General features: G+C 40.4%; 1 protein-coding gene across 4 annotated transcripts in view; it reads left to right on the forward strand.

The window, feature by feature from the left end:
- Positions 1–26,226, forward strand: part of LOC117421298 (ras-related protein Rab-27B) — a 76,702-nt gene that overhangs the window by 21,259 nt on the left and 29,217 nt on the right. For 2 of the 4 annotated variants that reach the window (XM_034035510.3, XM_034035506.3), the window contains exon 1: positions 14,411–14,514. The exons of 1 other annotated variant lie outside the window; for it this stretch is intronic. Coding sequence is in view for 1 of the 3 variants with exons in the window: in XM_059024411.1 (XP_058880394.1) it covers positions 11,068–11,105 (38 nt within the window). In the remaining 2 variants the exon portion in view is untranslated. Of the gene's footprint in view, positions 1–11,067; positions 11,106–14,410; positions 14,515–26,226 lie in introns of those variants that run through there. One more of the 4 variants, XM_059024411.1, reaches the window with a different exon arrangement.

Here is a 26,226-nt window from a genome sequence, read left to right on the forward strand (position 1 = left end):
TGCAGCATTTTAGCTCTATGGCTTTTGCACGTCTCATTGAAAGTTGCAAGCATTCTGTTTCTGATTTGGAATAGTGTGAAAGAATAGCTATACAGTCGATCGGTTTTTACAAAAAATACTGTAGATGGATGTTCTTCAGACAATGACTAGGGGATTAATGAAGCATTAAGGCACGACAGGGGGTGGGTTGACATGGTACAGCCGCACACTTAAGGCGTTATAAGGCACGACGCGAAACAGGAATATAAAGTTTGATATGCTGTATTGCACTCCATCTTTATTCTTCTTTACGGAAGTGACATCAAATTTCCAGAGGAGTCTGTTCAACTCGTTTTTAGAAACTAAATTAAATGTAAGTCTACCTTTTTCTTGGAGAGTTTTGTAGGATATTCACAGTCCATTTTGAAGCCTGTGTGTGTGTGTGTTTTTCCGTTTCAATCAGTTCGAGTTGATTCATTTCTGGTTCAGTTATTTCACTATGTTGTTTTTCTTTTCAAAAAAAAAAAAAGAAAATGGAATTACTGTGTGTTTTTTTTTGTTGTTGTCCAGATCAGGAAATTAAGCTTCATACCATTCTTCTTTATACAGTTTTTCAATTAAAAAGATTACAAGTAGATTCTGGGTCTGACGTTTTTTAGTGGTTACTTATAGATATTAAATGGTATATAATTAGGACAGGCAAGTGGCAGAGGAATTTGATCTAAAGGTGATGTGTCTGTTGAAAGGTTGTGTGGGATTAACGTACGGCTGATAGAACATAGCTAACCAATCAGAGAGCAGGATTTTCCCAAGCAGGTTTATAATGAGGAATTAGAGTGTTTCTTGTTTTTTTTACTTTTTTTTTTATAATGTTGTGGTGCTAATTCTGATATACTGTACACACAGAAATATGCCTCTTTCAACTTTGTTGGCTATATTATTGATGTTGTTCTAGTGTGAGGTACTGTAGCCTTGAGGAAAGTCACATGAACGACTACAGTGTTTGCACTGATGCACATTATTCTGTTTATCTGTCAATAAATGTATACTTCACCAATCCAGTAATGAGTATATAGGGATGGAACTCAGACCCCTGTGGCATAGCAGTGTCTGGGTTATAAAATTTGCCTGATTAGCCACAGTGTATAGGTACTGTAACAAGGTCAAGTGTATCTTGTTAAACTAATTTGTAGATCTCTGACCAATCTTCATATGCACTACAAAAATAAATCTAGGATTCAATCTTAGATTAGTAAATCCTGAATCTGATTCAATCTTGATCTCAATGTCCGCAGTCCACCCATAGTAAAACCAGGAATGGATCAAACTGCTTTGCAATGGGAGTCTTATTTCTATCCCTGATTTATCTTGGATCCGACTCTTTACCTATTAGTGTGCATGTCTATTGAGACTGTAGGGTTAAACCAATATTATGAACCACACTGTGCCAGCACAGCTGCATGACGAGCATGGAACTGAGTGGATTGTAGGAACACTACTGACACAAAGAGAAACCAAGATGGGAAAAACACGTTTTTAGCTTCACACACACGTTTAGGCAAGTTATATGTGCCGTGTATTTGAGAAGTATTCAAGATCCCCTATGAACACACCCCAGCGCTGTGTCTGACGCTCTCCTGGAGACTAGGTAACTAATTACTGCTAATAACGAGTGGCCTACTAACTAACTATTGTGTCTGATTATGGTTAAGATGGAAAACTGACTTTTTTTGATTATTGGAATCAATAAAGGAAACTTAAATTTAAATGTAAGTTAAATTCTGCTTAAATCTCTGTTGTGTGCACTCCTTCACACAGGAATACATACAAAATTTAGTTTCCTTGCAAGACTTTTCTATGGCATTTTGTGGAACTCTTGCATCTATTGAGGATTGTTCATCAGATTTGAATTAAGGGAGCTGTAATTTTGTGACATTAGATAGTAATACAAAAAATAGGAATGAAAGGCAGGCAAAACAGGACAAAACAGTTCTGTTTTGGCAGATCTCCTATGTATGCCTTAAATAGAGATCCCTGGATGTTTATATCTTTAGTACCATAAGTACTGTAAAAGAACAAAGAGCAGGAAAGATAGAGGTGATGCACAATGATTCAGAGTGGATTAAGTATTTTAGAAATGAAGAAAAACAAATGAGTCATGAGGGATATAAAACTATAAATGTATTAACACAACTGCACATTGTGTGGTTTGTGAAATGACTAATTGGCTTTACACAACAGAAAGTCTGCCAGAATGATAAATGCAAGGGGTACTTGTTGAGTGCCCCTCAGTAGTTATACAGTAAACCTCGTACAATCCGAGGATTCCTAGGAAGTGTTGACCCAATCAAGTGTGGAAATAAAGCAAGTCAGGTAAAGCAGAGGATTAAAGACTCAAGAATACATTTCTACATATAACATTCTCCTGTGTTTTTAAAAAGGTCCCCACATATTTTTGTTAAACAGTTAGTGTAGAGAATTGCTTCCACAATGCTGCAAACACAAATGTTAATAGTTGTGTTTTAACTTAACCGTTTACCCCCTGTTTGTATGTTTATTTGTAACTTTTTTATTAAGAGACATTTGAAACAGTACTGTTAATACTAATACTAACCATTTTGCATAAAATTATAACAGTATGAAAATCCTCATACTTAGACATTTGCCCTTTCCTCGGAACAATGTCTGCTTGGCTTCGATTTCCAACCTCTCATCAGGATGGCCAGATTTGGGCAGGCTACTGAAAAAAAAGTAACTTATTACTAGTTATTTGATTCTTCAGAAAAAAGTAATGTAATGTCCTTACTTATTACTTAATAAAAAAAATAGAGTGTTATATTACTCACTATGTTTCTTTCTCTTGTCTTGTTCTGCGAAAGTTGTTGTGACTATGTAACGAGGTGTTAGTCTGAGCTTACCCCCACCCACAATCACATTTTTCAAATTGGAGCACAGAGGTTTTGGAACGTAGGAAACTTGATAGTGTTCACAGACGTACATATTTATTTTGGCACTGGAATAATACTTCACACAAACAAGTGATGCTCACAGACTAACATTGAACACAAAATGACTGACGTTCACAAAGACAAGATCACAAATAATCAAATGCACATGAGAGATGACGTTAAATAAGCTCCAGCCTTGCCTACTCCTAACAGGATGAATTATTCAATAAATATTTACACCTGGAATGATTTTATACAAAAATAAACTATATTATTTAACATTCATTCCATTCATACTTTTTAAAATAAACTTTCATACATTTGACATTAAACATGTTTCTTCTCCCTTTACACGTCTTTGTTTAACCTGCATGAATACCGTCTTTGTTTAGAAACAGACGATCGATTAAACCATTCCCTTATCCTATGGTTACTGGTTATTATCATCATTGTCATTGTTATTATCCTGTAGTCCCTCTTACCAGTAAAGGCTGAATATTAGCATTACCCCTTCTCTTGGAAGATTACCGAACATATGGCGATAACAAAACACTTGTCGCACGTGTAAAGCTGTGGCAGCTTAATTAGGTAAACGCCCTAATCTAAATAAAGAAATATACAGTCATATATCATCAAATACACTTGCTCAACAGCATGCAAGATACATAAACCGCAGTGTTGCCAGTAGAATAATAACAATAAACACAGTAACAGGCATTTAAATATTACAGTGAGGGTCTCGCCCCCCCAGACTGTTGTTTACTTTTTAACTATATGTCTGGTAATTCATTTATTAACTGAGTCTAATAGGTTTTTAAAACAGGTTTTATACTGTACTGTATATTTCCTGACTTTCAGTAATTTTGCCATATGAAGAGAAAAATCATACAAACATTAGAATTCAATAAAACCACAAATAGCAAATAAAGAAAAAACAGGTCTACTGAAAAACTAAGTACATGATGACAAAGCAGTACATGTAAATATAATGGGGAGATGCAATAAATGAGGCCACCATTGTAAGCAAGCAAGCAAACAAATAAATAAATAAAAATGCTATGTTCAGTCAAGTAGGAGACTCCACTCAGTCTTGTCCTATTAACATCAAAATATGCATCGGTAGATAGTGCCCATCGATGAAGGCTCTAGCATGTCAGGGCACTAACGAAAGGCAAGGTCAACTACGACACGGTAGAGCCTTCTTCAAGAGGGCACTATTGCTATTAGAAAATGTCTTTTTTCTCATTATTTTCTTTAAAACACTTTAAAGCATACATTGACCTTGGAAAGTTTTAGGAAAATAGTCATGTTCCTAAAGGATCACATACATAACGACAGAAAAAAAACAAATACCTTTATTAAACACGTAACTTTTTTACTTGTCAGAGTTGCTTATAGTTTATCTGGACAGTGCCAGATATCTGAAAGAAGCAATATTCTGTGTTTGTTGTTGAAAGGTGCTGAGCTCCAGTTGAACTGACAGGTTGTAATTGGCTGATTCAGCAGTTGCGTGTACATGATGCTGGTTGCTTTTGTTGGTTGGTTGGTTGGTTTTGATGGATAATAAAATACATTTGGACCAGTTGTGTCTTTGTTTAGTGTTTGCTGTCCGATTAGATCTGAGCTGAGCTTTCATTACAGCAAGTCAAAATGAAAAAGCCAGTACTTCTGCAGAGTGATTTTAAATTTGATTCACAGGTGATGCTGTGATGTAGAACCCTGCTGGAGCTGAAAGCTGATTGTTTCAAAATACAGCAGTCTGTGTGTAGCTACTGACATTAAATAGTTAAACTCACATTGGAATTCATGCTAGGGCTATCCCTGGACACGGACTGAACTGAACGAGAAGCAGGTTTTCTGTGTTAAAGTCATTGGGCCATATTTAGCAAAACTGTTCTGATAACAAATGCTTGGGCAAAACTGTTCTTTTGAACAAACAGCACCCGATCTATGAATGGAGGAACATGCTTTATACATATTTTGTATGGGAAGTATGAAAAAAAGTTGTATTGGAAACACATCTAGTTAACTATTGAGATGTAAACTTACAAATACTGTATCAATATTCAACACAAACCTTACGTTTATTCAATGCAGACCATTTATAAAATGCACATTTGTGTTTTCTTCAAACTTAAACATTGTAAATGAGGGTAATACTCTATACAGTCAGTTTTATTACCTGTCATTTTACAAAAACACTTTTTACTCTCCATTGAAAACTGTAACTTGACAGCTGAAACATATCATTGATATTATGAAATATTGTATTTTGATAATTTTTAATGAAAAGTATACATCGAAACAAAGAAAGAGAGAACTGCAATTGAAACCATTTTTCTTGTGTGGGTACTGTAGAGAAATAAGAAAAAAAAAATACAGTATCCACAGTATCTCTGAACGAACAACTTTTGTAAACCGCTGTAAAGCATCAAAAATGGCCTTTCCTTAGACATAAGCCTGTGTCTAGTGTTCTGAAGTGTGTTTGTTTATATATATATCATCATAATGAACCTTTGGCTATAACGAACCTGGACGCTGGACCCCCCCCCCCAAAAAAAGGTGGGTCTAACTGAGGCTAAAGACAGAATAGTTCCACCCCGAGGTTCCTAGGCCGTGGCCTAGGCCGTGGTCCACAGTGACCTGATCATTTACTAGTGTAATAAGATCAAGTTTGGCCCTGAATCAACTGAAGGCTCATTCTTATAGCATTACATTTTTGTTACACTATACACCACACTGTCAACATACTGGTCTGTACGCACAGGATGCCACCTCTACAGTGAAGTCAACTATTTTGTCTCAAGAAGAAACGCGCGCTGTGTATATACATCCACAACAAAAATAATTTTATGTTGTAACAAAGCTGGACACTATATTGATCGTTTGATAAAAGTAGTAACGCAGGCATATCTCTGTCGAGAATATAGGTTGTCAAAAAGCACTCATTTTTTCGCTTGAGGCAAAGCAACCATGAGGCAAAGCAAAATTCATTTAAAAAAAGAAAAAAATATTGAGTTGATTTGGATTAAAAACCCCAGTTTGTGATTCTTGAATGTTGGATTAAGCTTTGGTGCACTCTGAAACAATTCATGTCAGAGTGATTTTGAAAAATAGGTTTTTTTTTGTACTGTGTAATTCTACTTTTATTCACAATCTCATCTCATTAACTTACTCCAACGGTTTATCGTTCATTTTGATTGTCCTTTCGCTATAACGACCCCCTCGATCACAAAAGGCTTGGGCCCCGACAGGTTCCTTATAGTGAGGGTTTACTGTGTGTGTGTGTGTGTGTGTGTGTGTGTATACAGTGCCTATAGTAAGTATTCAACCCACTTGGACGTTTTCACAGTTTGTTGTGTTACAACCTGAAATCTTGATACATTTCAATGGGATTTGTTTTCATTTGATTTACACAACCTACTCAACACTTTGAAGAGGCAAGAGAATTTTTATTGTGAAACAACAGTTACTGAAAAATAAAAAAAACTGAAATGTCTCGGTTAGATAAGATTTCACCCTCCTGAGTCAATACTTGGCAGAACCACCTTTGGCAGCAATTACAGCTGTGAGTCTTTTGGGGTAAGTCTCTACCAGGTTTGCACATCTGGATCGTGCAATATTCGCCCATTCTTCTTGGCAAAATTTTTCAAGCTCTGTCAAGTTGAATGGGGATCGTTGGTGGATAGCAATCTTCAAGTCTTGCCACAGATTCTCAATCGGATTCAAGTCCGGGCTTTGACTGAGCCATTCTAAGACATTCAGGTTCTTGTTTTTAAACCACTCCAGTGTAGCTTTGGCTGTGTGTTTAGGGTCATTGTCCTGCTGAAAGGTGAATCTCCGTCCCAGTCTTGGGTCTTTTGCAGACTGAAGCAGGTTTTCCTCAAGGATTTTCCTGTATTTAGCTCCATCCATTTTGCCCTCTACCGTGGCAAGCTTCTCAGTCCCAGCTGATGAAAAGCATCCCCATAGCATGATGCTGCCACCACCATGCTTCACAGTAGGGATGGTGTTACCTGGGTGATGTGCTTTGTTGGGTTTGCGCCAGACATAACGCTTTGCATTTTGGCCAAATAGTTTTTTTTGTTTCATCGGACCACATAATCTTTTGCCACATCTTTTCAGTCTCCCACATGCCTTTTTGCAAATTCCAAGCGGGATTTTACATGGGCTTTTTTCAGAAATGGCTTCCTTCTTGCCACTCTTCCATACAGGCCAGATTTGTGGAGTATCTGAGCTGTTGTTGACACATGGACAGTTTGTCCCATCTCAGCCATGGTCTTTCAAAGTTGTCACTGGCCTCTTGCTGGCTTGTCTGACCAATGCCCTTCTTACCCGGCTGCTCAGTTTGGGAGGACGGCCTGCTCTAAGCTGATTCTGGGTGGTGCCGTATACCTTCCACTTCTTAATGATAGGCTTGACTGTGCTCCAAGGGATATTCAATGCCTTTGAAATCTTTTTATACCCCTCCCCTGATCTGTGCCTTTACACAACTTTTTCCCAGAGTTGTTTTGAAAGCTCCTTTATCTTCATGGTAGTATCTTTGCTTTGAATGCACTACCCAACTGTTGGTCCTTACAGAGACAGGTGTATTTAATCTGAAATCATGTGAACCACTTTTATTGCACATATTATATATATATATATATATATATATATATATATATATATATATATATATATATATATATATATATATATATACAGTGCCTTGCGAAAGTATTCGGCCCCCTTGAACTTTGCGACCTTTTGCCACATTTCAGGCTTCAAACATAAAGATATGAAACTGTAATTTTTTGTGAAGAATCAACAACAAGTGGGACACAATCATGAAGTGGAACGAAATTTATTGGATATTTCAAACTTTTTTAACAAATAAAAAACTGAAAAATTGGGCGTGCAAAATTATTCAGCCCCCTTAAGTTAATACTTTGTAGCGCCACCTTTTGCTGCGATTACAGCTGTAAGTCGCTTGGGGTATGTCTCTATCAGTTTTGCACATCGAGAGACTGAAATTTTTGCCCATTCCTCCTTGCAAAACAGCTCGAGCTCAGTGAGGTTGGATGGAGAGCATTTGTGAACAGCAGTTTTCAGTTCTTTCCACAGATTCTCGATTGGATTCAGGTCTGGACTTTGACTTGGCCATTCTAACACCTGGATATGTTTATTTGTGAACCATTCCATTGTAGATTTTGCTTTATGTTTTGGATCATTGTCTTGTTGGAAGACAAATCTCCGTCCCAGTCTCAGGTCTTTTGCAGACTCCATCAGGTTTTCTTCCAGAATGGTCCTGTATTTGGCTCCATCCATCTTCCCATCAATTTTAACCATCTTCCCTGTCCCTGCTGAAGAAAAGCAGGCCCAAACCATGATGCTGCCACCACCATGTTTGACAGTGGGGATGGTGTGTTCAGGGTGATGAGCTGTGTTGCTTTTACGCCAAACATGACGTTTTGCATTGTTGCCAAAAAATTCGATTTTGGTTTCATCTGACCAGAGCACCTTCTTCCACATGTTTGGTGTGTCTCCCAGGTGGCTTGTGGCAAACTGTAAACGACACTTTTTATGGATATCTTTAAGAAATGGCTTTCTTCTTGCCACTCTTCCATAAAGGCCAGATTTGTGCAGTATACGACTGATTGTTGTCCTATGGACAGAGTCTCCCACCTCAGCTGTAGATCTCTGCAGTTCATCCAGAGTGATCATGGGCCTCTTGGCTGCATCTCTGATCAGTCTTCTCCTTGTATGAGCTGAAAGTTTAGAGGGACGGCCAGGTCTTGGTAGATTTGCAGTGGTCTGATACTCCTTCCATTTCAATATTATCGCTTGCACAGTGCTCCTTGGGATGTTTAAAGCTTGGGAAATCTTTTTGTATCCAAATCCGGCTTTAAACTTCTCCACAACAGTATCTCGGACCTGCCTGGTGTGTTCCTTGTTCTTCATGATGCTCTCTGCGCTTTAAACGGACCTCTGAGACTATCACAGTGCAGGTGCATTTATTACGGAGACTTGATTACACACAGGTGGATTCTATTTATCATCATTAGTCATTTAGGTCAACATTGGATCATTCAGAGATCCTCACTGAACTTCTGGAGAGAGTTTGCTGCACTGAAAGTAAAGGGGCTGAATAATTTTGCACGCCCAATTTTTCAGTTTTTTATTTGTTAAAAAAGTTTGAAATATCCAATAAATTTCGTTCCACTTCATGATTGTGTCCCACTTGTTGTTGATTCTTCACAAAAAATTACAGTTTCATATCTTTATGTTTGAAGCCTGAAATGTGGCAAAAGGTCGCAAAGTTCAAGGGGGCCGAATACTTTCGCAAGGCACTGTATATATATATATATATATATATATATAATTTGTTTTACCATATACAATTTTTTCTGAAGGATTCCCCTGCATGGGTGGGGCAGAGAAGCAACTTTAAAAATCTGAGATTCCTGTGATCCTGCACTGAAATACGTAAAAACTGACTCAAATAAACTTCTAGTTTTACCTATATACATTTCCTAAGCACTACCATTTTTGTTACAGCAAAGGACATAGCTATCAAAACACCAAAACAGAAACTTAGAGTTTGAATATCATAATAGCTTTTACTTGGTTCTGTGCATTATGTATATCTTTGAGCCATGGCCAGATCTTAAAGATGATTGATTTTATCACGCCTAGAGAAACTATTTCATTTCCAGGCACACCATTATAGTAGAGACCCTAAGTGAGGCACTGAAATGACTAAAAGGACATTCTTCATTGGGGCTTTTGTTTACGACTGTAAGTCGCCCTGGATAAGGACGTCTGCTAAGAAATAAATAATAATAATACACCTTGTAATTGTTTTGGCTTTCCAGGTTGCACCTAGAGCAACAAACAACTGTAAGAAAAAGTTTGAGGTGCCTTAGAGAAAACAGCAGACGCGTTCGCTTGTGCATGCAGAGGCTTGCTCTTGAAGCTATTCAAGTTTCATAATAATAATTCTAATTTTCATAAACAGTTTGATAGGACGAATTTGTCTACTATATACGGTGTATGTATGTGTATATATCATATATATATATATATATATATATATATATATATATATATATATATATATATATATATATATATGTATGTTACACTCCTAGTCCGCATTCAGCAGCAGCAGCTGATTCTGGGGCTGTGCACGGCTTTATTTCTTGTAAGTGCAACAAGTTTTGTCAAACAAAGCAGTGCCTCTTTGTGTGTAAGGGCGTTCAGCACAGTTCTAAATTACATAAGCCTTCCAAAAACAAATAAGTACAGTGATTTGTAGGTTTCTAAATCTAAATGGTGATTTTCTTTTTAAATGAGCTCTCATTATGATTTTTTTATCTGTATCTTATTTGATTTAACTAATTGTACCTCTGTTATTATCTAAAAAATCTAAACAGTGTTTTAAAATGAGGTTCAGTAGCCCAGTGGAGCTCTCAATATGGTTTCTTTTGAAAATGTTGATTTACCAAAGTTGTCATCATCTAAAATAAAAAAATTTAAGAAGGTTTTTTTTTGTTGTCAAAAAGCTTCATTCCCCAGACGCGCAGCACTGCTTTTTTTTTGTCTCAATCCTAAAATTCTTGGTGATGCAAAACCTTTGGCCACAACTGTATTATTGGTTTACTGAGGTGTAATGACTCCCTCATTTCTCATTTGTACATGTTGGAAAAGGCATCAGCTTAGTCCATAATTAGATCTCTATTCTAGCAAACAGTACCAAACACATTGGTGTATTTTTGTCTGAATTGTACATGTTTGCAGATTGTGTTAAGGACTAGGTAGGGCCATGTGTTATTTACTCTCCTTTCACTTCAAATGACCTGAGGGGGAAATAAAAGAAAGGCCTGCATTTAAATAGGTTTGGAGACAGAAATAGTGGGTGTTTGCTGTCCCTGCCTTGTAGATAAATTGTGATAACGTCAGTATCTTTAACACCCTTGTGTAAATATGTGGCAGGGCAGAGCCCTGCTTGTAAATAATGTTTGGTTTGTGTGTTGGTGGTGGTGGTTGGCAGGGATGAGGTTAATTCTTATCCCTGCCAAAAACATGTGAGAATGTGGCTGGAGCCTTTATTGAATAACTAATGATTAATTAGACTCATGTGATATAAGGGGAGAAAATGTTTTGTTTGGGAGAGTGTGTTGGGGAAAGGAGGAGGTGAGTCTTGTTGGGTGCTGTGAAAGTGTGAAAGTGTGAAAGTGTGAAAGTGTGAAAGTGTGAAAGTGTGAAAGTGTGTTTGTGGTCTGTGGTCTGTGAAGGTGAATGTCCGGCTGGGCATAAGTGTTGTTTTGTTTGGTGTTTGAGACTTGTTTTTGTTTAGCTGTTTTATTTTGCTTAATAAATGTGCGCCCCAGTGCTTAAACCCACAGCTACGAGTCTCAGTAACCCTCAGCCATCCTGTCTAGGGTTGCCACCTGGCCCGATAATTCCGGAACACTTTGGGGCGGGACGGGGTTTTTAAATTGCCCTTAAACTGAAAGAAACAAACACTTGAATTGAGCACTGAACACTTGCTTAATTTATACTGCTTTTTAATTATCCAAAGCATTGTGATTTAATACAAATCTTACAAAATAAAAAAGCATCTTGAATTTGTGTGTAGGTTTATTCAAGATACTTTTTTTTTTATTTTGTAAAATTAGTATTTGTTATCAACATTTAAAAGTTGCTATTTATATCCTGTTAATTAGTAATATACAGCCCTAATTTATACAGACTCTCCCAATTAAATAATAACACTGATCAGGTGTTCACGCTGTCTGGTGTCCGGAATAGTGAACAGCTGGCCAGTATTAATGATTTGAGCAGGAGAAGGTGATATACTATTAGAAACTATAAAGAAACTTTAAAATATATATTTTTAAAACTGTTAATAAAACAAATATTGATGATGGTACTTATTTAATTTGTTAAAAGCTGTTATTGTATTGTTATGCTGCCTCGACATAATTAATCAACAGAATCAATTTAGCAAAGGTTTAGTGCTCAATTCATGTGTTGATTTCCTTCAGTTTAAAGGCAACTTCAAAATCCTGTTCTGTCTCGCAGAGTTCTGGAATTATGGGGCCAGGTGGCAACCCTAATCCTGTCACACACCCTTTCATGAGTACGTTTATTTTTGTTGGTTTGTTACCGGTATCCCATTTTGGGAAGAACATTTTCAGCATGTTTCCCTAATGTTTGTTAAACCTGTTTCACAGTAGCTGATTCACATCCTGTTACCTCATCTCCGCATATAAGGTTTTCTCATTCAGAATTTTTTTATGTTGCCATAGTAATACTAAAACTGTCACCACTGAATACTGCAATGCAACGACAACATGTATTGACTTAAATTGTGCACTGTGTCAAAGCACCAAGAGAGAGCAGGGCTACGTTAGTTTTTACAGTGCTGTATCCCAGGTGACTCATCCTTTCAGTAATATGCTCTGAATGCTTACCTATGGTAATCGTTCTGTTTTTCATCCTTAATGTATACTTAAACTATACCTACAGTGACATACAAAATCAAACACCCTTTTTCATAACAACATACATTTATTTAGACATTTGTTTAACAAAATTAGGTGCCTATGATTGAGACACAAAATTCTTGGACTATTACTTCTGACATGGATTAAAACACTGAATTGTTATACTGCTTTTAGAAATGAAACACTCACCTATAGGAACCAAAACTGACTCAGTGTTATTGAATAAGAAAGTTTACTGGTCCAGAGCTTATCTGTACTCAAAAGAAGTATAATTTATTTGTTTTTTAATGCTGTCAGCCGACCGCTGCTTTTCACTCTGCAGGCCCGCCATGCAGCCAACCCAGAGCTACAGTATCGGAGGACAACGCAGCTTACAGGCAAGCCCGCAGGCGCTCGGCCAGTCCACAGGGGTCGCTGGTGCGCGGTGAGCTGAGGACACTCTGGCTGACCCTAAGCCCTTGGGGACTCCCGTCCACGGTCGGCAGTGGAATAGCCTGCACTCAAACCGGCGACCTTTACCGGATGCGCCACTCGGGAGCCCCCAAAGGAATTATAATTTAGATTTGTTATTATACAGTTAAATAAACTGTTAATGCAAAAGCTTTATTTTTACAGTTGGTTATTAGTTATCAACATTGAAAATTGTGTCAAACTCCTTAAATTAGGTCTTTGAAAATTGTCAAAATGGTCACTGAAGGTCCTTAAAGTCCTTGAAATTTGTATCAAAATCTGCATGAACCTTGTATTTACAACATCTGATTGAGTTAAGCAGACACTGCATATGATTTTTGCAGCTGGGGTTTTATAAAATTAATATAGGAATTGGACATACATGTAAAAGGTTTGATCAGTAACATTTCAAAAACGGTGTTAACTAGCCTCATGTGTGATTTATGAGGTTGGTCCATCTGGTAAAATAAGTTGTAAGAAGTAATATCTGAATTTATTTTTTTACAAAGTCAAGTTCAAATTTACTTCTGAATGTGGTCCAAGATGACTCAGAATGCATCTGAGAACATCAGTCCCCAGACCCCCAGCCAAAACGTTGGTTTTGCTCCAGGAGTTTCAGTCAAAATGATCATTGGCCACTGTCACCCATAAGTCAAGTCCCCATCTGAACCTATTGGTAACAACTTCACTTATACCGTTGAGTGTAGATCTCATAATATGTATATAAGTGTTTGTTGGCTACCTCTAATCAAGTTGAGTGTGTGCTGGTCTTTGTATGACAGACCCAACTCACTTTGCTCACAAGCATGATACAGCAAAGAGTGTATAAGAGGGAGCCACTGAACACTTATAAACATACAATAAAATCCACTTCCTGAGGAAGAGTTGCCCAGAGACAGATAAAGAGCCACTTGTTGAAAAGCTGTATTGTTTAATTGACTTTTAAAATACAGGGACCTTTTTCTTTAGTACACCATCTTATTTATAGACCTGGATACCAGCTGTTAGGACTACAACTTTGCATTGTTTTTTATCATAACAAGCAATACAAAGTTACTACATCTTTAATGTAGGCGTTTGATTTTTTTGTTCAATGATCACTGTTGAGTCAAAATAATCTATAAAGCCCTGCGTGATTCCATCTTCTACTTAGGCTAGATGTTTAAACGTGTATTCTCAATTCCCATTCCCATTCATCAGTTAATCTAATAATTGTTCTGCCTTATTGGATAACAATCTTTAAGTCTGGAGGTTCTTTGACTGAAAAACTGTTCTCTTTCACCTCAGCACAGCACAGGGGACATTTAAGTGGTGTTGCACACTCTCTGTGTTGTTGGCTGGCAGTGTCCTTCTCGCAGTGCACAACACAGACGCACATTGTTTTTCTGTGTAGCGAAACACCAGCTGACAGCAGCTTTGCTTAGAACGAGAGGGATTTGCCTGAGGTGTGTTCAGAACAGCTGCATTTTGGTTTGCTCTGCTCTGCTATAGACACGCCTTCATTTCATGCAAAAAAAAAAAAAAGAAAGACCTCCCTCCCTCAGATCTGTATCCAGGGGCAGAGCTAACACTTTGTCTCGGAGTTGTTCACCTACGCTTACTGCAGATAAGCAGCTGTTTGTAAAGGAATAAAAACTAAACTGGTAAGAACAACCTTTTTTTCTTAACTTACCTTTATATACCTCAATATATATATATTGATTACTTTTTAGGTTTTCTGTTTCATTGTTAGAAGTTCCACTTTGCTGTCAAAAGGGGGCTGTATAACTTACCTTGTAAAGATCTGATGTGATCAGAGAAAATATTCCAGTGAGTCTGGTATGTGTACACACCCAGTCCTGCAAGTTAGTAATTGCTGGATAGATGCGAAACAGGAGAAAATGTTTAGAAGTGTTGCGAAAGATTTTGTTGTAACCTACACATTGTTTAATGGATAAAGTTATGCTACTGTATTCAATGCAGAGAACTTTTGCAGTAGTTATTGCTCTGCTGCATACTACCTAAACAAATAATGTCCTGCAACAACATATCTGTTGCCTTAAAGTGCTATAAGTAGTCCATAACAGTTGTGTTGGTGTATGTTGTTAATTTACATTGCAAATTTCACCAGTTTGGTGTACTTTTTTCTTTTTTTTTTTTAACTGCTCTTTACAATATTTTTTTGCATGTTTTGTGCGTGTTTTTTTTTTTTTTAATACAGTGCTCGAGGCAGACTAGTATTATGAAGCTTCATTAAAAGTACTTTAGTAAGACTTATTTGAACTGTGCCTTTTGATATAGAAATGGGACTAATTCATTAGAATGACATTGTCTAGAAGTCTAAACATATATATTTGTAAGCAAATCACAGCAGTTCATTATAAAAAGTGCTGTGTTGTATGAAGCAATAGAAAGGGACCTGTGTATACTGTAGTGCTAGGATAGGTTGCTTGGCCCATGATAAGTTATATAGAACAAAAGCTTGTGTTTCAGCCAAAGGCTAAATAACCTAAAATGGGTCTGCTTCTTGCTCAGCAAACACCTGTTTGTAGTCATCATGCAAAGTTACTGATGTATTTTCACAATGTTCGGAGGTACAATAGCCCTTAATGGATCCCATAGGCTTTACAAAGAAATGACCATATGGCTTACTTGAGTCTTATTAATTATTAACACAATAGGGCGTTCTGTGCTGTTGCCTCCAGGAAGTACTTGTCAATGAGATGCTGTATCTCTGTGTACAGTCTAATACAAATATTCTGGCACAGTGTGTTTGGGGTGTGAATTCATTGCATGATTTGAAGCTATTCATTATTGGCAATAAGGACAGATATTCAGAAGCTTATACCAGTCATGTTAATACATTGACTGAACAGCCCCTTCTTACCTGTCAATTTTAAAAGCCACTTTAATGCATTGACTAAACAGTCTCTTCTCCTTCACACACTAAATAAGTGCACACTTATTATATATAAGAACATATAATAAGTGTGTGCTCATTTTCAACCACTGGACATGCTTTCTGTTTATCAGCTTCTTACACTTCAACACTACACCATGTACAATATGTATGTACATATTTACATTTGACATAACTGTCAACACATGAATAATAGGGGTGTGGACTGTAGTATTGATACATTGGGACTGTTTTATCAGGCTCACTGCTAATATTCATTCTGATTCAGTTGCTTATCCATATAAAAAGTGTGTGCTGTAGTTCTTTCAAAAGTTGTAGTGGTTTTTTTTTGGTAGAGAAATGCAGATAAATGCTGTTTATGTAGTATTGTTATATTCATTATGTCAGTCACAGTTATTTATTTATTTATGCATGTATTGTTTTTAAGAGTGTCTTGGGGGTCTGCCAATCAATAGAGCAGCATGTGTAAAAGTGTGATTTCTGTTGACATTTTCAGTCATGTTAATTAACATGCCCTCGCAACAAATACAATTCAGACCATCACTGAGTAGATTAAGTTCCAACATTCCATGCGTTGCCAGTGCTATAATTTTTGTTTTGCCAGTTAAACAATAGCCTTTATAATTAAAGCATTTTACAGTGAAACCCAATAATCTTTTTGTCAAACTGTCACAATCCCATACACCCTTTCACGGTGCACAACTCTGATCATTGTAAAAAGCCCCAGCATAGTTTTACAGAAAATAACAATAATCAAATAGTTTTACTGTATAGCTGCAAACATGGGTAATATACAATCATTTTGTGTTGAGGATTGCATGACAAGAACATATGTGTTGCTTCCGCTAACACATTTTAGTGCAGTCCTGTAAATGTTAGTCACAAATGACCACTGTGGCTCTGGGCCCTCTAGCAGCGCTGCACTGGCCTTTGGAGTCTAGCGATTGGCCATCTACAGTAAATGCATTTCCAAGACTATGTTACTAACTTCACATTCCTATAGGGGATCTTGTATGAGATTGTCAACTCTCCACAGCCACACCTATTCTGCTAAAATCAGTGTTGTAGGCAAAACTCTAATGGCTCCCTGTGACCGCCATGTTGGGGTCATGTGCTGTGGCGGAGTGTCCCGCCCCTATGTATTATTATTTGTATGTTTGTTTGTGGCGCGGGTAAAAGCGCTGCGTCTTTTATTGTTATATTTAAAAACCCTGTGAGGATGCATGGCTGATCAGCTACTGATTATTTAACTAGCTGACAGTCATGCATCCTTACCAAATGCGTGCAGACTCTGGCCGAGGGATAATAAGATAATTAACAACTAGTTAATCCCTCGGCCAGAGTATATAAACCTGCAGCTCTCTGCACTCGAGGTTGGGTGTACAGAGGAGAGTACGGGGAGCGGAGAGAGCGAGCAACATTTAAAAAAACAATTGCTAAAACTTGCTGGATTATCCAGCATGACACTTACTTGTTTGTTTGTTTATTCGTTTGGCCCTCGTGCCCTTTTGTTTTGTGTTTTGTGAAAATCATTTGTTTGTTTTGGTTTGAGTTACTTCCTGGTCCGTGACGTCATCAACCTCACCACTGCGAGCCAGACTGCCACATGTGCCTTTTTGGTTTCTGGATGGTAAAGATCCAACAGTTTAAAATATTGCCTTCATGCTCAATACTCGGGTGTATACTCTGATTCTCTAAGTCAGGTTTGGCCATGGGTGTTTTTCCAAGATAATGTAACACTTTTAATGAGTTTATTTGCAAAGCTGCTGCTGTCAGTGTCAAAGCCTTGTTTCTATACCAGTGTTGTCCAGTAAAAACTAATCTTTCCACTGCTGCATTTCTTTAAACTAGTTGGTAGACAGTTATATTCCACGATTCTCTTAATAATTGTTTTCAACCTCTGGATATATTAATGATAGTCTTTTTCACATTTTAACTTTACTTCATGTTTACAAACCATTCAATCCGATATGACATGCCAGATTAGATTATGTTCACGAAAATTCACATTTGTCGTTCTTGTTAGTTTAACGAAGCTTACAAAATGTTCTGACATTCTTTTTCCCCTCCCACTTCCACTTTTGCAGCTGTATCTGTCTTCATTGGTTGTGCTAATTGTAAGATTTCCATTACACGAGAGTAGATGTTAAAACTTCATGCTGATTTGAACTCGGCTCTCGCCAAGATAAGCACCAACTAAGACGTAGCTTTACAGTAAACTAATGTGATCCATATGCGTCTCCATCCATTTACGTTTCCTTCCATATGATGATGTAGATATCCTTCTGTCTGGTGTTAATGGCTGAAGTGTAATGCTGGCTCCAGGGATTAGCTTATTTTGCCTCCCTGGCGCATCAGCACACACAACGGCTGCGATGCTGGCTCCGGGGATCAACCGAAGTGCGGCCTCCCCAGCGCATCAGCATGACAACCGTCTGGATTGAGCTAAGTAGGGTACATCTCTGGGGTTTTCAAGTGGGCACCTTCCATCCTCAGTGTTTCGTCGACTAGCCCACGACACCTCAAGAGGGCTCGACGGTGATTCTGGCGTCCCAGCATCACCCCCCTCCGTCCCCCACTCAACTCAGCCCAGCTTACTTACCTGTCCCCAGCCAGAATCTTTCCGTCTCAACCACAGCCAGTTGCTGCTCCTCTCTGCTGCTTCAGATAAGTTCTTCACTGTGCGACGCAACTCTTGGCCACTGAATCCGACGTCTCTGAGAAACCGGGTTGTAGAGTGTGCCACAAATCCTCGACAACCCACTTCCACTGGGTAAACCCGAACTCTCCATCCTCGCTGTTCCGCTTCAGTGGCTAGTTGAGCATACCGCAGTTTCTTCCTCTCATACGCCTCATCTACAGCGTCCTCCCATGGCACTGTTAACTCTACCAGGTGAACAAGGCGTGCTGATCCAGACCACAAGACAATATCTGGTCGAAGGTTAGTGGTGGCAATCTCAGGTGGAAAAATAAGCCGTTGACCAACATCTGCCAGCATATTCCAGTCTCTAGCAGCTTCCAGTTGTCCTGGGCGAGGATTGGTTTTAACACCTTTTCTTGGTGGTTGCTCTCCTGGGCGGAGGAATGTTGTCTTTTGTGTGTAATGTTTTGATGGAACAGGTGGCAACTTATTGGTCATGTTACGCTTGTCTTCCAATGCTAAGGCCAAACATCGCAGCACTTGGTCATGGCGCCAAGTAAACCGTCCTTGGCTAAGAGCCACCTTACATCCTGTCAAAATGTGCCTTAATGTTGCAGGTGATGAACACAAAGGACATGAGGGATCCTCTCCTACCCAGAGGTTTAGGTTCTGTGGTGATGGGAGAACATCATATGTTGACCTGATGAGGAAACTGATCCTGCTCTGTTCCATTGACCATAGGTCTTGCCAGCCAATCTTGCGTTGTTCCACACTCTCCCATCTCATCCATTCTCCCTGTTTGGCCTGGGAAATGGCCTTTATACACCTCATCCTCTCCTCCTGCTTTTGCACCTCGTTGACTACCAGCTTCCTTCTTTGAGCTGGGGCCGCCTTGTGCCATGTAGGAGGAGTTGAACTGAAACCAAGACCCCCTCTTCCATGCTGAACTTGCCCCATGATATCACCAATTCGAAGGGCAGCCTTTGCATCTTCCACAGCTTTCTTTGCCGCCCACTTTCTTCCAGTTTTCAACACAGGTGCTGCCTCCCTTACGCATATATCGCGTGACTCTACTAATGTCATTTCCAGTCTGACCTTGGCGCACTTAAACTCCTCGGTTAGAGCAGAGACTGGTAGCTGCAGTATTCCTTTACCATAAAGTCCCACTCTGCTGAGGCAGCGTGGAACTCCCAACCATTTCCTGATGTATGAACTGATTAAAGCTTCCAGCTTCTCTACTGTTGTCAAAGAAACCTCGTACACAGTCAGTGGCCACAGCAACCTCGGCAGTAGACCAAACTGAAAGCACCAGAGTTTTAGTTTACCTGGTAGAGCGCAGCTGTCTATGCTCTTCAACCCTTCCACTGCTTGTTGTCTAACTTCTCCCACACGAACTGTGTCCTTTAGATCCCCGTCGTACCATCTCCCAAGACTCTTCACTGGCTTCTCAGATACTGTTGGTATTGCCTCACCATTAATGAAGAATGTTTTATCTACTACTTTGCCTTTAATTATAGAGATGCTCCTTGATTTAGTGGGCTTGAATTGCATTCGTGCCCATTCAATGTTATTGGTTAATTTGCCCAATAATCGATTAGTGCAGGCTACTGTTGTAGTCATGGTTGTCATGTCATCCATGTATGCTCGAATTGGTGGTAGTCGCATTCCAGAAGCCAAGCGCTCTCCTCCTACTACCCATTTTGATGCCCTAATGATTACTTCCATTGCCATGGTAAAAGCCAGTGGAGAAATGGTGCATCCTGCCATTATTCCAACCTCTAGGCATTGCCATGTAGTGCTGAATTCTGAAGTTGAAAAACTGAATTGCAAATCTCCAAAATAGGCTTTCACTAAATTTGTTATTGTCATCGGTACACTGAAAAAATCAAATGCTGCCCAAAGTAGTTCATGTGGCACTGAACCATATGCATTAGCCAAATCCAGGAATGTCACATGGAGCTCCTTCCTCTCCTTTTTAGCTGATTGAATTTGTTGCCAGATCACATTGATGTGTTCTAAGCAACCTGGGAAACCTGGAATGCCCGCTTTTTGTATTGAAGTGTCAATGAAGCAGTTCTTTAATAGGTAAGCTGACAATCTCTGAGCAATAATGCTGAAGAAAATCTTGCCTTCTACATTTAATAGGGAAATGGGACGAAACTGACTGATGCTTGTAGAATCTTTTTCTTTAGGTATAAAGACTCCACCTGCTCGGCGCCATGCTCTTGGTACAACCTGTTTTTCCCATGCCACTTTCATCAATTTCCACAGAATTCGTAGAACTCCTGAAGCACTCTTGTACACTCTGTACGGAACTCCATTAGGCCCTGGAGATGATGAAGCCCTTGCTTTTTTCACAGCTTGCTCTATTTCTTTCCACTTAGGTGCACAGTCCTCCATTTGGTATTCTGGTGGATTGATAGGTGGGATGTCTGACGGAATTGACATAGGCTCCTGCCTTTTTGAATCTGTATGTGTTTCCTCCAAATATCTCTCCAGCTCAACCTTAGATGCTTTTAGTGTGCCATTCTTCTCACTGGTGAATAACTTCTTTACAAATTTGAATGGGTCTTTATAAAAGTTAGCTCTCGCACGCTCCTTCTTTTTGTAGCGTTTCCGTAGGCGCTCAGCTCTGCGCAATGTTGCAAGCTTATCTTTTATGACCCTTTGTAAGAGATTGAGTCCCTCCTTCTGACTTTGTTCTGCTCTTCTCCATTGGTTCCTCAGCTGTCTCCTTTCTCTAACTAAGCGTTCAATCTCCTGCTGCCGTCTAGACTTTCCAGGAATAGTTTGTACTTTTTCCTTCCTTTTTTCAACTCCAAACCTCTCACTTCCATATGCGTAGATGATGTCCCCAAATTTATCCAGCTTCTTTTCAACTGTTCCACTTAATCTTTCCAATGCAACGCAGAGATCTGTGTTTACTGTGTCCCATGCAGTTTTCTCACAAGCTCTTGGCCATTTAACTCCAGGCTTGTGCCCGTTGAGGTTCTTTTCTCTCTTATGCTGGTTTGTCTGACCGGGTTCACAAGGATCATTAGGTTCATCACTAACTGTGTCCATGCAAGTCCTCCTCACATCTATGACAGGGGTGCTGATATCCTGCGAACTGTGGTTTGCTTCCTGTCGCTGGATTTCATTCGACTGACTTGACTGACTTCGTAAGAAGTACTGATCAATGCGAGGCCCTTGTCCCTTCTCCCTCAAGCATTTCATTCTCCCTTGATGAATCTTCAAACCCCTGGCCGTTGTCGCCTTGCTCCAGCCGCAGACACAAACCTGGAGTTCCATGTCTTTGTTAACTGCAGATCTTGAACTAGTCTTTTGTGAAGTACTCTCCATACTCATATCCGTTTCCGTTCCTAAGTCGTTAACCGTGTTGTCCAACGTTGAGTCATCTTCCGCCCCCGCTCTCGCAGACTCTAGGGGTATTTTTCTCTTTAATTTCTTAGAAGCCTTGGGCGGGTGTCTCCAGCATCCTGTAAACACAGAGCTGGATACTGCCGACAAGGGTAGCTAACCCTTACCAGCCCCAATGGGGTCTCTTTCCTCCTGTCAGCTGTCTCTCCAGGCTGTCACAAGGTCTTTCCCTTGTTGCCAGCTGCACTATTCACAGCAGTCACTGGACGTATCCAGATCTTCATGATTTCCATTACACGAGAGTAGATGTTAAAACTTCATGCTGATTTGAACTCGGCTCTCGCCAAGATAAGCACCAACTAAGACGTAGCTTTACAGTAAACTAATGTGATCCATATGCGTCTCCATCCATTTACGTTTCCTTCCATATGATGATGTAGATATCCTTCTGTCTGGTGTTAATGGCTGAAGTGTAATGCTGGCTCCAGGGATTAGCTTATTTTGCCTCCCTGGCGCATCAGCACACACAACGGCTGCGATGCTGGCTCCGGGGATCAACCGAAGTGCGGCCTCCCCAGCGCATCAGCATGACAACCGTCTGGATTGAGCTAAGTAGGGTACATCTCTGGGGTTTTCAAGTGGGCACCTTCCATCCTCAGTGTTTCGTCGACTAGCCCACGACACCTCAAGAGGGCTCGACGGTGATTCTGGCGTCCCAGCATCACCCCCCTCCGTCCCCCACTCAACTCAGCCCAGCTTACTTACCTGTCCCCAGCCAGAATCTTTCCGTCTCAACCACAGCCAGTTGCTGCTCCTCTCTGCTGCTTCAGATAAGTTCTTCACTGTGCGACGCAACTCTTGGCCACTGAATCCGACGTCTCTGAGAAACCGGGTTGTAGAGTGTGCCACAAATCCTCGACAACCCACTTCCACTGGGTAAACCCGAACTCTCCATCCTCGCTGTTCCGCTTCAGTGGCTAGTTGAGCATACCGCAGTTTCTTCCTCTCATACGCCTCATCTACAGCGTCCTCCCATGGCACTGTTAACTCTACCAGGTGAACAAGGCGTGCTGATCCAGACCACAAGACAATATCTGGTCGAAGGTTAGTGGTGGCAATCTCAGGTGGAAAAATAAGCCGTTGACCAACATCTGCCAGCATATTCCAGTCTCTAGCAGCTTCCAGTTGTCCTGGGCGAGGATTGGTTTTAACACCTTTTCTTGGTGGTTGCTCTCCTGGGCGGAGGAATGTTGTCTTTTGTGTGTAATGTTTTGATGGAACAGGTGGCAACTTATTGGTCATGTTACGCTTGTCTTCCAATGCTAAGGCCAAACATCGCAGCACTTGGTCATGGCGCCAAGTAAACCGTCCTTGGCTAAGAGCCACCTTACATCCTGTCAAAATGTGCCTTAATGTTGCAGGTGATGAACACAAAGGACATGAGGGATCCTCTCCTACCCAGAGGTTTAGGTTCTGTGGTGATGGGAGAACATCATATGTTGACCTGATGAGGAAACTGATCCTGCTCTGTTCCATTGACCATAGGTCTTGCCAGCCAATCTTGCGTTGTTCCACACTCTCCCATCTCATCCATTCTCCCTGTTTGGCCTGGGAAATGGCCTTTATACACCTCATCCTCTCCTCCTGCTTTTGCACCTCGTTGACTACCAGCTTCCTTCTTTGAGCTGGGGCCGCCTTGTGCCATGTAGGAGGAGTTGAACTGAAACCAAGACCCCCTCTTCCATGCTGAACTTGCCCCATGATATCACCAATTCGAAGGGCAGCCTTTGCATCTTCCACAGCTTTCTTTGCCGCCCACTTTCTTCCAGTTTTCAACACAGGTGCTGCCTCCCTTACGCATATATCGCGTGACTCTACTAATGTCATTTCCAGTCTGACCTTGGCGCACTTAAACTCCTCGGTTAGAGCAGAGACTGGTAGCTGCAGTATTCCTTTACCATAAAGTCCCACTCTGCTGAGGCAGCGTGGAACTCCCAACCATTTCCTGATGTATGAACTGATTAAAGCTTCCAGCTTCTCTACTGTTGTCAAAGAAACCTCGTACACAGTCAGTGGCCACAGCAACCTCGGCAGTAGACCAAACTGAAAGCACCAGAGTTTTAGTTTACCTGGTAGAGCGCAGCTGTCTATGCTCTTCAACCCTTCCACTGCTTGTTGTCTAACTTCTCCCACACGAACTGTGTCCTTTAGATCCCCGTCGTACCATCTCCCAAGACTCTTCACTGGCTTCTCAGATACTGTTGGTATTGCCTCACCATTAATGAAGAATGTTTTATCTACTACTTTGCCTTTAATTATAGAGATGCTCCTTGATTTAGTGGGCTTGAATTGCATTCGTGCCCATTCAATGTTATTGGTTAATTTGCCCAATAATCGATTAGTGCAGGCTACTGTTGTAGTCATGGTTGTCATGTCATCCATGTATGCTCGAATTGGTGGTAGTCGCATTCCAGAAGCCAAGCGCTCTCCTCCTACTACCCATTTTGACGCCCTAATGATTACTTCCATTGCCATGGTAAAAGCCAGTGGAGAAATGGTGCATCCTGCCATTATTCCAACCTCTAGGCATTGCCATGTAGTGCTGAATTCTGAAGTTGAAAAACTGAATTGCAAATCTCCAAAATAGGCTTTCACTAAATTTGTTATTGTCATCGGTACACTGAAAAAATCAAATGCTGCCCAAAGTAGTTCATGTGGCACTGAACCATATGCATTAGCCAAATCCAGGAATGTCACATGGAGCTCCTTCCTCTCCTTTTTAGCTGATTGAATTTGTTGCCAGATCACATTGATGTGTTCTAAGCAACCTGGGAAACCTGGAATGCCCGCTTTTTGTATTGAAGTGTCAATGAAGCAGTTCTTTAATAGGTAAGCTGACAATCTCTGAGCAATAATGCTGAAGAAAATCTTGCCTTCTACATTTAATAGGGAAATGGGACGAAACTGACTGATGCTTGTAGAATCTTTTTCTTTAGGTATAAAGACTCCACCTGCTCGGCGCCATGCTCTTGGTACAACCTGTTTTTCCCATGCCACTTTCATCAATTTCCACAGAATTCGTAGAACTCCTGAAGCACTCTTGTACACTCTGTACGGAACTCCATTAGGCCCTGGAGATGATGAAGCCCTTGCTTTTTTCACAGCTTGCTCTATTTCTTTCCACTTAGGTGCACAGTCCTCCATTTGGTATTCTGGTGGATTGATAGGTGGGATGTCTGACGGAATTGACATAGGCTCCTGCCTTTTTGAATCTGTATGTGTTTCCTCCAAATATCTCTCCAGCTCAACCTTAGATGCTTTTAGTGTGCCATTCTTCTCACTGGTGAATAACTTCTTTACAAATTTGAATGGGTCTTTATAAAAGTTAGCTCTCGCACGCTCCTTCTTTTTGTAGCGTTTCCGTAGGCGCTCAGCTCTGCGCAATGTTGCAAGCTTATCTTTTATGACCCTTTGTAAGAGATTGAGTCCCTCCTTCTGACTTTGTTCTGCTCTTCTCCATTGGTTCCTCAGCTGTCTCCTTTCTCTAACTAAGCGTTCAATCTCCTGCTGCCGTCTAGACTTTCCAGGAATAGTTTGTACTTTTTCCTTCCTTTTTTCAACTCCAAACCTCTCACTTCCATATGCGTAGATGATGTCCCCAAATTTATCCAGCTTCTTTTCAACTGTTCCACTTAATCTTTCCAATGCAACGCAGAGATCTGTGTTTACTGTGTCCCATGCAGTTTTCTCACAAGCTCTTGGCCATTTAACTCCAGGCTTGTGCCCGTTGAGGTTCTTTTCTCTCTTATGCTGGTTTGTCTGACCGGGTTCACAAGGATCATTAGGTTCATCACTAACTGTGTCCATGCAAGTCCTCCTCACATCTATGACAGGGGTGCTGATATCCTGCGAACTGTGGTTTGCTTCCTGTCGCTGGATTTCATTCGACTGACTTGACTGACTTCGTAAGAAGTACTGATCAATGCGAGGCCCTTGTCCCTTCTCCCTCAAGCATTTCATTCTCCCTTGATGAATCTTCAAACCCCTGGCCGTTGTCGCCTTGCTCCAGCCGCAGACACAAACCTGGAGTTCCATGTCTTTGTTAACTGCAGATCTTGAACTAGTCTTTTGTGAAGTACTCTCCATACTCATATCCGTTTCCGTTCCTAAGTCGTTAACCGTGTTGTCCAACGTTGAGTCATCTTCCGCCCCCGCTCTCGCAGACTCTAGGGGTATTTTTCTCTTTAATTTCTTAGAAGCCTTGGGCGGGTGTCTCCAGCATCCTGTAAACACAGAGCTGGATACTGCCGACAAGGGTAGCTAACCCTTACCAGCCCCAATGGGGTCTCTTTCCTCCTGTCAGCTGTCTCTCCAGGCTGTCACAAGGTCTTTCCCTTGTTGCCAGCTGCACTATTCACAGCAGTCACTGGACGTATCCAGATCTTCATGATTTCC

Source organism: Acipenser ruthenus, chromosome 1 (assembly GCF_902713425.1).
Source record: "Acipenser ruthenus chromosome 1, fAciRut3.2 maternal haplotype, whole genome shotgun sequence".
Taxonomy (NCBI): domain Eukaryota; kingdom Metazoa; phylum Chordata; class Actinopteri; order Acipenseriformes; family Acipenseridae; genus Acipenser; species Acipenser ruthenus.